General features: G+C 41.8%; 1 protein-coding gene across 6 annotated transcripts in view; it reads right to left on the minus strand.

Moving 5' to 3' along the window:
* Nucleotides 1-14,474, minus strand: part of knl1 (kinetochore scaffold 1) — a 113,141-nt gene that overhangs the window by 98,363 nt on the left and 304 nt on the right. For 2 of the 6 annotated variants that reach the window (XM_060828761.1, XM_060828760.1), the window contains exons 2-3: nt 6,026-6,083; nt 2,040-2,082 (exon numbers count right to left, since the gene is read on the minus strand). In XM_060828761.1, the coding sequence (XP_060684744.1) occupies nt 2,040-2,082; nt 6,026-6,060 (78 nt within the window). In that variant the 5' untranslated portion in view covers nt 6,061-6,083. Of the gene's footprint in view, nt 1-628; nt 682-2,039; nt 2,083-6,025; nt 6,084-13,649; nt 13,796-14,474 lie in introns of those variants that run through there. The other 4 variants (XM_060828762.1, XM_060828765.1, XM_060828763.1 and 1 more) reach the window with 4 other exon arrangements.

Consider the following 14,474-nt stretch of genomic DNA (forward strand, 5'->3'; position numbering starts at 1 on the left):
TCTGCAAATGACTTGCACTGTCTAAGGATCTCATCAAACTTGTAATACTATCATGTCATTGTGCTCAGGTACAGGTTGACATTTCAACGAGAAAACTGCCTTGAACAAAGGCTTTTCAAACCTTCAGATCTTAGTGGGCGGCACGGTGGCACAGTGGTTAGCACTGCTGCCTCACAGCGCCTGTAGACCCGGGTTCAATTCCCAACTCAGGCGACTGACTGTGTGGAGTTTGCACATTCTCCCCGTGTCTGCGTGGGTTTCCTCCGGGTGCTCCGGTTTCCTCCCACAGTCCAAAGATGTGCGGGTCAGGTGAATTGGACAAGCTAAATTGCCCGTAGTGTTAGGTAAGGGGTAAATGTATGGGTGGGTTGCGCTTCGGCGGGTCGGTGTGGACTTGTTGGGCCGAAGGGCCTGTTTCCACACTGTAAGTCTAATCTAATCTAATCTAAAATCTTCATATCCAAATAAGACAAATCATCACAGCTACAATTAAAAACTCAGGAGTTGTTAGATCTTTTGCAGTCGTGTTGTGGCCTCTTAACTATTTTTTGCAAACTGAAATCGAGATTTCAAATTGCTATCACTGCATATTTAATTAAATTTCAACAATGTGACAAAGAAAACATACCTCAGTAAAAATAACTTGGAAATGCTGAAAAGGAGGTTGATGTTTTCAATTGGATTCTTTACATGCTGACTGTCATTTGTGAGTAGTCAAACAGGAAGAACATACCTCCCACTTTGTATCCTGCAAAAATTCCAGCACGTTTACCCAATTTCTCTGTCACATCTGCTCTGTCAAGGAGACATTCCACTTCTAAGCATCCAAAATGTCAACTTGTTTTAAACAACATGCTTTTCCCAGTCATCCAAGCAACCTTTCACTGTACCTCCTCCATTCCTCACTCCACTGCTCTAAACTCTATTCCTGTCCCCCTACCACCAAATGCAATAAGGAGAGGATCCACCAGTCTCCACAGTCAGCATATCATCCTCTAACACCTCTGTCAACTCCAACTAGACCTGACCACCAAGAACATCTTCCCCTCCCCACCCCTCCCTGCTTCCCCCAATGAAAGGTCCCTTTGACACTCCTTGGTTCACCCCCCCCCAGTACCTTCCCCATAATAAGAAAATGTGCTGGCAGGTTTTGCACACCAACCCCCCTCACCTCCATCCAGGGCCCCAAAGAGTCCTTCCAGGTGAGATAGAGGTTCACCTGCCTCTCCCCCAACCTGGTTTACTGCATTTGGTGCTTCTAATGTGGTCTTCTTTATCGCGTTAAAAAACGCTAACCAGGTTATAGTCCAACAGGTTTGTTTAGAAGCACTGCTTCTTCATCAGGTGGTTCTCTACATTGGTGAGACAAAATGTAAACTAAGGACATTTCTTCGGGCATTTAAGCGGGCCTGCAGGGGCCGGCCTGAGCTCCCAGTCACTGCCCATTTCAATTCCCTTTCCCATTCCCTCTCCGACATGTCCATCTTCAGCTTCCTCCATTGCTACAACGAACTACACCGCCAATTGAAAGAACACCACCCTATCTTCCGCCCCTATAGCCTGCAGCCTGGAAGACTAAACATTGAGTTCTCCAATTTCAAACAAAACACCCCTTTCCAGCATCCCTCCATTCCACTGATCAACCACTCCCTCCAGCTTCCAAGCTGATTTAGTCCTCCCATCAAACAACTTGGTCATACCAACTATTTATCATTACCTTATGACTCCAACCCTCTCCCCACCTACCCCTTTATCTGCAACTCCTCCTACCCCACCTTCATTCCTGAAGGGTTGTACTCAAAAGTTGAATATAACCAACTTCTGATGCTGCCTGGTTTGCTATATTTTTCCAGTCTCCTGTTTGTCTACTTTGGTTTCCAGCATCTGCCATTTTTTCGTCTTTGACTGTCACTTGTGATGCACAATTCAGGAATGTAAGCACAGCAAGAATTGCACATAAAACATAGTGAAGATTTGAATTCTTTTTGAATGCACCTTCGGTCATGAAAAGGTAATTAATAACTAAATCAAAAACTTACACCTGATTGTCTTCTCTTACATTTCCCTTCCTGGGTTTCAGCACTGAAAAGTAAGAAAAGGATAGCTTTAGAACTAATACAAATTCAACACTACTGTGATCTTTTTGAAGTCTCTTCATTTGGTCAAAAAGATTAATTTTGCAGTGGTGAAAACTGGAATTTTATATTTGAACTACTTTGAAAAATTCATGACATCCACAACAGCCAACATTCGAACATTTGGTTTGGCAGACTGATGTGGGAAGTATGGAAAAGTAATTTAAAATGAGAATTTATAATATGAACTATTTACATTTCTTTTCAAAGACTGAATAGAATGGAAAAGAGAAGGAGACGCTTTGTCTTTAGACTTGGATACCAAAACAGTGAGATACAACTAGAAGAAAATATTTAAGTTTAGTTGGGAAGTCCTAATGGAGGTGTTTAACACATCTATAGGAGATGAGCTTCCCAGCAGTCTTCTCTTACTATCCCAGAATCTATAACCTTAAGAGTACAAGAGCAATGGTGTTAAAAAAAACAGGAAAATGAACAAAAACAGTGCAAAATCTGAAAACTAAATCATTGCGAAGCCTAACCAAAAAAGCAAAAATCGATTTTGCTGGTGAACTACATATATTCATCAAAATGAACTGTACCAGAAATCAATAACTTTTTTCTACCTTTCCAATGCAAATGGTTAATTCAAATGAACAAAATTGCTCTGCATTCAACAGCAAGAACATGTAGGTATAGCACTGACCTTGTGCAAACAGCTAGCTTACATACTGCACAGTAGCAGTTCTTTAAACCTAGACATCTTTTCTCTTCATTATACATTTCCAATGGCCAAATATTAGATTGCTCCAAGATTATGTGCTGAACAATTATTGAAATGCTAATAAGTGCTTTAATACATTAAAATTACATGATGTTTAAAATCAAACTCCAATGAATTTTACAGACAAGATTTCAAAGGAAGTTTGAATATGGCAAAGGTGTAGCCGTTCAGATGAAGTAGATCCAGACAGCATATAGGAGACAGCTGAGGTGTTGGTATCTGAAGATGAAAATGTGGACACTAGCAGGTGGCCAAACAGACACAGCTTGATTGACAGATTCATTGATCTTACTTTGAAATCTGCACCATACAATCAAATTACAAGGCTGATTATCATCAAATTCAGCATCAGGAATGAAATTGGAGATATGCCATAAACCTTGAGAGGGGTCAGATTTATTCTTTGGTTTGTTCATGTTCAATTGCAAAAACATTCCAATTCATCCATCATAAGCCTCAGGGAGGAGCAGAATTTGCATTAATTGCAAGATCAAGGTTGATGGTTGTGCCACAGATGGGTATAAGTGGTAATGAATCTATACTTGGGAACAGCATTGCCAAAGGATGTTGTACATAAATCAGGATCATTCAAGGGGCCCAGATTTGTACCATGGATTTAACAGAAAATACAGAATGGATTTTAGGAGATAAACTGGACAAATTGATAAAGATAAGCATACCAAGACAACAATGCTGTTGAGATGGACACAAGGAAGAGGTTCCATATAAGAACATTGAATTGATCAGGACAAGCATCACAGCAATCAATAATATTGTACCACTCTGGTGTTGGAAACAACTAGAATATTGTAGTAAAAAGCTCTTTGCATGCATCAAGATAGAATCAAGAATACCAAATCACAAGAACAATTTATGTTCTATGAGAAAAGGTGGAGATTGTTTGGCAAGTCTACTTGGATTGGTCAAAAGAAGTTCCCCAAGTCTTTGTTAAGTGCAGGAGGAACATGTCCCACATTCTTTGGTCTAAGGTGCACAAATTTATTACATTTTTCAGTTTGATGCATTTGTGCCACGACATTGCCTCAATAGATGACCACATAATAAACAAAAGATGTTTGAAACAAGATTGTATTCCAATCCCATTTAAACAGAAATAGTCTGGCAGCAAAATTAGGAACACTAAACAATTAGTAAATTTCTTTGAAACTTGGAGTTTGTTCTCATGCATGGCTTTCATTTTGGAGTACTTTCATCCCACAAATGGGAAGAGGTATTTGCATTTGACCAAACACCGCTATATTCAATAATCACAGCACAACAGCATTAAATGAAGAGACCAAGTCCTTAAAAGCACATCTAACTGATTTTAAATGCACCTGTTGTTCAATAACCAAGGACATTGCTGATTTTCATAAGCACTACAAATATCTGGTGGTATACTTAAAAGCCCACAGAAATTACTGGAATAATTATCCTGAACAAAGCATGAGCAATGTTACAAAGTGAATACTGTCCTTAGTGATCAATTCCACTAGCGCAGTGTTCTGCTTGAAAGCAAGTTTTAAAAATACTTCATTAAAATTGTATAAGGATAATGATCTGTCTAGTGAATGTGTGTTAGGACTGTTCTAATGGTTCACTACATCCATGCATGTGGGCTATTCCAGGTCACAAAATAGTGATGCAATTGCCTTTGAGTGGAGATTGAACCTGTATTATCTAATAATTTGATTGAGAGATGGTCTCATCAAAACTAATTCAGTTCTTAGCAGGTGTGATGAGTTGTACATTGACAAGCTTCTTTCCCTGGTTGAGGAGTCTAGAATCCAGGTCATGATTTCAGATGAGAAGAAAAATTAGAAAATATGAAGCTCAATCATGGAGCATTTTTAAAACAGAAATGGATAGATTTTTAAAGACTAATGACATCAAGTGACAGAGATATTATGGGAAGTTGGCACTGAAATGCATTGTCTACTATGACTTAATTCACTGGCAAAGTAGGCTCCACTCCTGGTCTATTCTCTTATGTATTACTCACTACAGCCAATTAGCCCAGACAAGCAAAACTCCAAACACTTCAATTCCGTAGACTGGGCAACTATTGCTAAACAATGTGTTAAACATTATAACCAATGACTAATTCAGATCACCGGTTGGGGTTGCAGTGTGGCTTTGTGTACTAGAAGCCACCTATGCTTATACACTTGGCCCTGACCCTTGCAAACAGAAATAACTTGTCCATAAATTGCATTTTTTTTTCAGCTCAGAGGCTTTTCAGATAGCGATCCCATGGTGCAATTGCCCTAGCAAACCCTTGACGAGACTCTACTTGCCTGCTTTGACTTTAAAAGGAAAGCTCGTCATTTAACATTCAGAATGATAATCCATTGACTACAGGCGACATGACAATCAATCAAAATCATTCTTCTCATACAATATAAGGTGTAGTTCTTTTTGAGATTTGGTCTTCTCATAAACTTGTCAACAGTAGACATAATGGGCTTCCCAATACGTTAGAAATTCCTTGCCTACACTCGGAGTTAATCTTTCATATAAAGTGCCATCATGTTTATTTCTATAATTATTTTCAATACAAGGTAACTCATTAAGGGTTCTAGATTTATGCTGTATCTAACTCTGAACCAGGCTCAAATTCTGCTACATAAAAAAAAGGAGTTCTTTGGAGAGTCAGGAAATAATAGTTATATCCAAATATGATGGACAATGGATCACATTTTAATTCTAAACTTCCAGGTGTTACATTTGGCATCCATTTACACTGAAAACAAAAATACTGGCTCCACTGGTTCTTGTCCAAGAAAATATAGAAGTGCACACTTTCACTTCTTCACCTGTCAAGTTGTTCTACAGATATTCCCCACTTTTTCCCAATGGAAATAAATCTTGGGTTGGACTCTTACTTAGTGCATTTGAATACAAGTGCAGTTGATCCACCAGGTGGAATCACCAAATGTCAACCAAATTTGGAACAAATCCCAGTTGTAACAGATAAAGGAGGAGAAAACTGCATGGACAAGGTTCATTTGTTTCCATGACCAGCAAATACAAGAACTTTGCTTATAATAATAAAAGAATGGTTAAGTGTTGAACCACTTTCATTAATCTTAAAAGAGCTCAGTGGGTACATGACTTAAAATGATAGCAAACCAAAAACAGATGCTAATCAACACGAAGAACATACTTAGCCTCTGGAAATACAGGAAAATTTTCATCCATGGTTTAAACCAGGAACTGAAAACCTGCAAGATGAGAAAGAAATAACTCAATAGGATTCAAAAACAATTGTCTCTGAGACTTCTAATTTCAAGTCAGGTTAATTGTGTTGCAGCACATAAAGTCATAGATTTGTGTAGCACATGAACAGACCCTTCAGTCCAACTCGTCCACACCAACCAGATATCCAAAACTGAACCCATTTTCTAGTATTTGGCCTTTATCCCTCTAAACCCTTCATATACCCAACCAGATGACTTTTAAATGTTGCAATTGTACCTCAAGCAACTGTTTCACACTATACCACCCTCTGCATGAAAAACCTATCCCTTATAATCTTTCCCCTCTAATTTTGGACTCCTCATCCCAGAAAAAAAAACCCTTGGTTATTCACCCTATCCATGTCCCTCATGATTTTATAGATTTCTATCAGGTCATCCTCAGCCTCCGACACTCCAGGGAAAATAACCCCAACCCATTCAGCCTCCCCTTGTAGCTCAAACTCTCATATCCTGGCGACACCCTTGTAATTCTTTTCTGAACCCTTTCAAGATTCCAAAAGTGGCCTAATCAGTGTTCTGCACAGCCGCAAAATTACCTCCCAATTCCTCTGCTCGATTCACTGACTAATAAAACTAAGCATATCAAACACCTTCACTATCCTGTTTACCTGCAACTCCACTTTCAAGGAACAATTAATCCGCACTGCAAGGTGTCTTTGTTCAGCAATACTCTGCAGAGCCTTACCATTAAGTTTATAACAACTTCCCTGATGTAGCAGCTCACATTTATAATAGCGATTAAACTCCATCTGCCACTCAAGTATGCTATACCACCAATTTTAGTGCCATCTGCAAACATACTAACCAGACCTCCCATATTCACATCCAAATTGATATTATGGACAAAAAAGCAATGGACCCAGCACCAATCCTTGCAGCACACTGCTAGTCACAGGCCTCCAGTCTGAAGAGCAACCCTCCACCAACACCCTGGTCTCCTACCTCCAAGCCATATAAAAGTAATGGTAAAAGAGAAAGAAGGTATTAGATCTTAGTCACACACTCACACACACACTCTTTTGTACATGTTTATTTAATTCAGCAAAGACATAGCAACTTCTCACCCTTTACCCAAAGTCACCTCAGGTTTCTTTTATTCTTTCACAAGATTGCAAGCTTAGTACCAGTTCCTTATCCAACAGCTTTTGAAAAAAATCAAAATAAATTACTTCTCCGGGTTCTGCTTTATCTATCCAGTTTATTATTTTGAGGAGATAATTATAATACATTTGTTAAGAATGTTTTCCCTTCAAGTAGCCATGTCGATTCTGCTTGATTTTATCGTGCGTTTCTAAATGCTTTATTATAGATTAACATTTTCACACAACGACAGGACGTTAGTCTGACTGGCTTATAATGAGTAAAAAAATGAGGTCTGCAGATGCTGGAGATCACAGCTGCAAATGTGTTGCTGGTCAAAGCACAGCAGGTTAGGCAGCATCTCAGGAATAGAGAATTCGACGTTTCGAGCATAAGCCCTTCATCAGGAATAAGAGAGAGAGAGCCAAGCAGGCTGAGATAAAAGGTAGGGAGGAGGGACTAGGGGGAGGGGCGATGGAGGTGGGATAGGTGGAAGGAGGTCAAGGTGAGGGTGATAGGCCGGAGTGGGGTGGGGGCGGAGAGGTCAGGAAGAGGATTGCAGGTTAGGAGGGCGGTGCTGAGTTGAGGGAACCGACTGAGACAACTCAGTCGGTTCCCTCAACTCAGCACCGCCCTCCTAACCTGCAATCCTCTTCCTGACCTCTCCGCCCCCACCCCACTCCGGCCTATCACCCTCACCTTGACCTCCTTCCACCTATCCCACCTCCATCGCCCCTCCCCCTAGTCCCTCCTCCCTACCTTTTATCTCAGCCTGCTTGGCTCTCTCTCTCTTATTCCTGATGAAGGGCTTATGCTCGAAACGTCGAATTCTCTATTCCTGAGATGCTGCCTAACCTGCTGTGCTTTGACCAGCAACACATTTGCAGCTGGCTTATAATGACCCATTTATGTTTCTTCTTCCTTTTTTGAATTTAGATGTTTAGACATTGATAAACTGCCTATCACCACAGGCTCCAAGATTCTTGGAAGATTTGAGCCTGTGCGCCTACCATTACAGTAGCTACATTCTTGAAAATCAGAGGACAAACCCCATCAGGTCCAAGGATTTATCAGCTTTTAGCTTTAAGGTTACCCAATTTTTTTAAAAATGGTGTTTCCTACCTTTGCCAGTGATTAGTTAGTATTTTTGGAATGCTATTCTTGTCCTCATCCAAACAAATGCAAAGTATTTGCCCAGTCTCATTCCTAAAGAGTCTTCCATTCACTTTGGCCTCTCTCATCCCTTTTAGTGTTTGTAAAATGCTCTATATTTTTATATTACTTGTTAGTTTTCCTGGTTTATTTTCTTCCTTTCCTTTGGTCGTCTTTACTGGCTTTCAAAACTTTCCAAGTCCTCAGATTTAAAATATGAGCAAAGATTAGTGTTTTTTATTTAATTCATTCATGGGATGCAAGGTGGCTCAACAGCATTTATTGCCCAAGCCTTGTTGTCCTTGAGAAAGTGGTGGCAAGCTGTCTTCTTGACTCATGTTGATTCATGGGTTAACCCACAATGTCATTAGGGAGAGAATTCCAGGATTTTAATTTTGCAACAGTGAATGCATGATGACATATTTCCAAATTAGGGCTACGAATAGCTTGTAGGGGAATTTGCAGGTTATGGTGGTGATAATGCCATGCGGCCAATGCCTTTCACTTTCTAGATGAAATTGGTCATGGGTTAGGAACGTGCTGTGTGAGGAACTTTGAATTTCTGCACTGCATCTTGTAGATAGTACATATCGCTGCTGCTGAGGGTGGTGGAGGGAGCGGATGTCTTTCCGATCAAACAGACTACTTTGTCCTACACGTCAAGCTTCTCGAGTGTTCTTGAAGCTGCAGCCATCCACACAAGTGTGAAGTATTCCATCGCACTCCTGACATGTGCTAAGTAGATGATGGATAGGCTTTGGGGAGTCAAGAGGAGAGTTTCTTGCCTCTGACCTGCTCTTGTAACCACTGCATTTATGTGGAGACTCCAAAAATGAATGCCATTCAGGACAGGACTTGTACACTTCATGGTCTTGGGGAGTGCTGCTGAACAAAGAGATCTTGGAGTGCAGGTTCATAGTTCCTTGACAGTGAATGTCATTCAGTGATGGTAATACCACTGAATGTCATGGGCCAGTAGTTTGATTATTTATTATTGGTGATAATCAGGCAAATTCACGACTTGTCAGCACAAGCCTGGATATTGTCCAGATTGCGTTGCACTTGAACATGGACTGCTTCAGTGTCCGAGTTGTCACATATGGCACTGAACACTGGTGCTATCAGCAGCAAACATCCCCACTTCTGACCTTATGAAGGGAAGGTAATTGATGAAATAGCGAAAATAGTTGGGCCTAAGACACTATCCAGAGAAACTCCTGCAGACTATTCTGGAACCAAGATGACTGACCACCTACCACTGCCATCTTTCTACATTGCAGGTATGACCCTAAGCAGCTTGCCCTTGATACCCATTTATTCCAGTTTTACTTGGGTTCCTTGATAACACACTTTGTTAAGTAGAGTTTTGATGTCAAGGATCACGTCCGGAATTCAGCTCTTTTGTCCATGTTTGAATCAAAGCTGTAATGAGGTAGGGAGCCAAGTGGCCCTGGCCGAATCCAAGATGAGCATCGCAGAGCAGGTGCTGCTTGATAGCACTGATGACATCTTCCATCACTTTACAGCTGAGTGAGTGCAGACAGGGTAGTAACTGGCCAGGTTGAATTAGTCTTCCTTTTTAGGTACAGAACATACCTGTGCAATTTTCCACATTATCAGGTAGATGCCAGTGTTGTAACAGTACTAGAAGAGCTTAGTGAAAGGAGCAGCAAGTTCTGGATCAGAACTCTTCAGTACGATTGCCATAATGTTGAGGGCCCATTGTCTTTACAGTATCCAGTGCCTCCAACTGTTTGGGGCTGCACAGTGGCTCAGTGGTTAGAACAGCTGTTTCACAGCACCAGGGACCCAGGCTCCATTCCAGCCTTGGGCAACTATCTGTGGGGAGTTTGCACATTCTCCCAGTGTCTGCGTAGGTTTCCTCCCACAGTCCAAAGATGTGCAGGTTAGGTGAATTGGCCTAATTGCTGTAGCGTTCAGGGATGTGGAGTTAGATGCATTAGTCAATGGTAAATGTAGAGTATGGTAATAGGTCTGGGTGGGTTACTCTTCGGAGTCTGGACTTATTAGGCCAAAATAGCCTGTTTTCATACTGTAGGGATTCTGATTCTTGATATCAAGGATAATGAATTGAATTGGCTGAAGAGTATCACTAACACTGGAGATGGCAAAAGAGGCCACAATGGATCATCCACTCAGCACTTCTGGCTAAAGATTGGTGCAAAAGATAAGGCTGAAGTATTCACAGCAATGTGTAGAGGATGGGAGTATTTGTGGAGCATCCTCTTTTTGTCATCATTTGTTTAATCGTCCTCCACCATTCACGATTGGATGTGCTAGGATTGCAGTGCTTCTAACCGATCCATTGGTTGTGGCATCACTTAGTTCTGTCTATCATTGGATGCTTGTTGTTTAGCACACAAGTAGCCCTGTTTCATAGTGTCACCAGGTTCATCCCTCATCTTTAGGAATACCTAATGCTACTCCTGGCATGCTTTCCTGCATTCTCCTTTGTGCTAGGGCTAATCCCTTGGCTTGATGGGAATGGTTGGGGCAGGCAGGCGGGCAGGCAGGCGGGCGGGCGGGCGGGGGAAGAGATATCAGACCACAAGGTTGCAGATTGTGCTAGGGTACAATGCTGCTGCTATTAATAATGCACAGGGCCTCATGGATGCTCAATCTGTAAAGTGCCAGAAATATTCGAAGTCTGGCTCATTTAGCACAATGATAGTGCCATACAACACAATGGAGGGTAGTTTCAATGCAAAAGGTGAGACCTTGTCTCCACAAGGACTGTGCGTACCAATACCTCTTACCAATACTGTCTGGGACAGATGCAACGGCAGCCAGAAGATTGGTGTGTTTCTCCCTCATTGGTTACCTCACCATTTGCCCACTCAGTCTAAGATGCAACCAACTCGACCAGTAGTGCTGCTGCCAAGCCACTTCTGGTGACTAAAATCTCCCACTTATATTACATTTTGCACCCTTGCTACAGTGGTTCCTTGATGTTTTGTTCAATATGGAGCAATACTGACTCATCAGCAGCGGGATGATGATACATATTGTCCATATTTAATCTGAAAACATGAGACTTCATGGATTCTGGAGTCAATGTTGAGGGTTCCTAGGGCTGTATACCATTGCGCTGTCTGGGACATGGTCATACTCACGGAGTCATTCCTTACAGACAATGTCAGGCTATTGCTTGACTAGCCTGAGCCAGCTCTCCCAATTTTGACACTAGCCTCCAAATGTTAGTAAGGATGACTTTGGTGGGCCAACAGGGCTGTTTTGTCAGTATCTTCTGGTGCCTTGGTTGATATCAGGTGATCCATCTGGTTTTATTTCATTAAGACTTTGTCGCAATTGGTACAACAGAATAGCTTGCTACGTCATTTCAAGGGCAACTGAGAGTCATACGTGGACCAATCCAGATAAGGAAGTCAGATTTCCTTTTCTGAAGGACATAAATGAACCAGATATGGTTTTTCCCAATAATGATTTCTGGTCAAGAATAGAGATTTTCTTTGAATTCATATTCCACCACTTAATGGCAAAATTTGAATCCAAGTCCCCAGAACATTACTTGGGTTAATAGTCTAATAATACCACTAGACCATCACTTCCCCACTCTTGACTATCTTGATACTAGTTTAGAGTTCATTTCTAGAGTTTCTAGATACTAGTTTCTAGAGTTCATCTTCTTAATTAGGATGTACATTTGCTGTGTGCCATGAACTAACTTCTTAAATGTTTTCCCACTGTTTCTCAACATTCTCCTAAACTCCTTTTCCAATCCACTACAGCTAGCATGGTCCCCATTCTTTTGTAATTGCACTTATTTACAGTTAGCAAAGTTTGTCATTTTCTTATCCTAAATTCAATTATGATATGGTCATTGTTTCTGAGGGGATCTTTTACTTAGATTATTTGTTAAAGTTAACTCACTGTAGGTTCTCAGATCTAAAATAACTGATCCCTCCGATTGACAACTGTCTCGAATAATGTGTGGATTATTTCGTGACCAACTTTTCCGATTTGATTTACCCAATCTACATAAGAATCAAAAGTCACCTACAATGTACTGCCATTTCTACATACATACTCTTATCAAATCATCATTAAATTCATTTTCTACTCTACCAAGCAGCTACTGTTGGGGAGTCTATAAACTATTCCCAAAAGCATCTTCTTGCCCTATTTTTGCCTCCAAACATACAGATCCTCCGTCTCTCTCTCTCTCTCTCTCTCTAATCCATAAACATTATTTGCGATCATACTTATTCCATCTCACACTAAACTATCTCATTATTCTTTCCTTCCAGTCTACTACTCTTCTGAAAGGTCACTAACCTTGAATATTTAGTTTCAAGTTTTGAACTCCTTGTAACCATGTCTCCACAATGGCTAGAAGATCATATCCATTAACCTCTATTTGTGCTATTAATTCATTTATATCGTTCCAAATACTATGCACATTATAAATCAAGGCAAAACAGCTTTGTTAAAATTGCTAAAGTTCCACTTAGTAAAATTGCGTGCAAAAACAGGGACAACTATCCCACATATCAGCAAAGCGAGAGTTTAACATTCACTTATTAATTAACAATATTTAAGTTGGTGGATTGGATACCAATCAAGCAGACTGCTTTGTCCTGATGGGTCTAAGGTTGAATTTTATCGGACCAGCACTCATCCAGGCAAGAAAAAAAAGCATTGTATCACACTGAGCTGTTCCTTGTATAGGCTGGGCACAGACAGGAAAGTTAAGCAGTGAATTAAGTACCACAGAAATCTTATCCTGTGACCTATTCTTTAGCCACGCGATTTATATGGGTGATCCAGTTCAGTTTTTGGACGGTGTTAACGCTCAGAGATGTTGACAGTGGAGGACTCAGCAATAGTCATGTCATTATACATCAAAATGCGTTAGGTAGACCGACTTGCTGGAGATGGTCCTTATCTAGTAAAAAATGAGGTCTGCAGATGCTGGAGATCACAGCTGCAAATGTGTTGCTGGTCAAAGCACAGCAGGTTAGGCAGCATCTCAGGAATAGAGAATTCGACGTTTCGAGCATAAGCCCTTCATCAGGAATAAGAGAGAGAGCCAAGCAGGCTGAGATAAAAGGTAGGGAGGAGGGACTAGGGGGAGGGGCAATGGAGGTGGGATAGGTGGAAGGAGGTCAAGGTGAGGGTGATAGGCCGGAGTGGGGTGGGGGCGGAGAGGTCAGGAAGAGGATTGCAGGTTAGGAGGGCGGTGCTGAGTTGAGGGAACCGACTGAGACAAGGTGGGGGGAGGGGAAATGAGGAAACTGGAGAAATCTGAATTCATACCTTGTGGTTGGAGGGTTCCCAGGCGGAAGATGAGGCGTTCCTCCTCCAGCCGTCGTGTAGTTGTGTTCTGCTGGTGGAGGAGTCCAAGGACCTGCATGTCCTCGGTGGAGTGGGAGGGGGAGTTAAAGTGTTGAGCCACGGGGTGATTGGGTTGGTTGGTTCGGGCGGCCCGGAGGTGTTCTCTGAAGCGTTCCGCAAGTAAGCGGCCTGTCTCACCAATATAGAGGAGGCCACATCGGGTGCAGCGGATGCAATAGATGATGTGTGTGGAGGTACAGGTGAACTTGTGGCGGATATGGAAGGATCCCTTGGGGCCTTGGAGGGAAGTGAGTGTGGAGGTGTGGGCGCAAGTTTTACATTTCCTGCGGTTGCAGGGGAAGGTGCCGGGCGTGGAGGTTGGGTTGGTGGGGGGTGTGGATCTGACAAGGGAGTCACGAAGGGAGTGGTATCTAGCACAAGTACTATTCGCCACTCACGTTTTTTTTTAAAAAAACCTCGGGGCGTAGTCACTGTAGCAACGTAGAAAAACCAAGTCTGACAAACAGCAATCCCTCAGCAGGGATAGGGGTAGGAGAGGTTTACAAAGTGAAAATCTACACACGTTAAAAGGACAAGCATCAGAAGCTACAAGCTGCAGCGAAAGAAGTTTGTGTGGGGGGGAAAGCAACTTAATACTCTCCCCCACCGCCCGTGACACAAAGCACTCCAGGCTGGAATGGTTCCCAAACCTCCTCGCACCCCCCAAACTCGAAAACCAAGCTGCGCCGGAAAAGAAAAACAAAACAAGCAAACAGACACTTTATGCGCCTTTTGTACAGAAGCACG

Source organism: Hemiscyllium ocellatum, chromosome 8 (genome assembly GCF_020745735.1).
Source record: "Hemiscyllium ocellatum isolate sHemOce1 chromosome 8, sHemOce1.pat.X.cur, whole genome shotgun sequence".
Taxonomy (NCBI): domain Eukaryota; kingdom Metazoa; phylum Chordata; class Chondrichthyes; order Orectolobiformes; family Hemiscylliidae; genus Hemiscyllium; species Hemiscyllium ocellatum.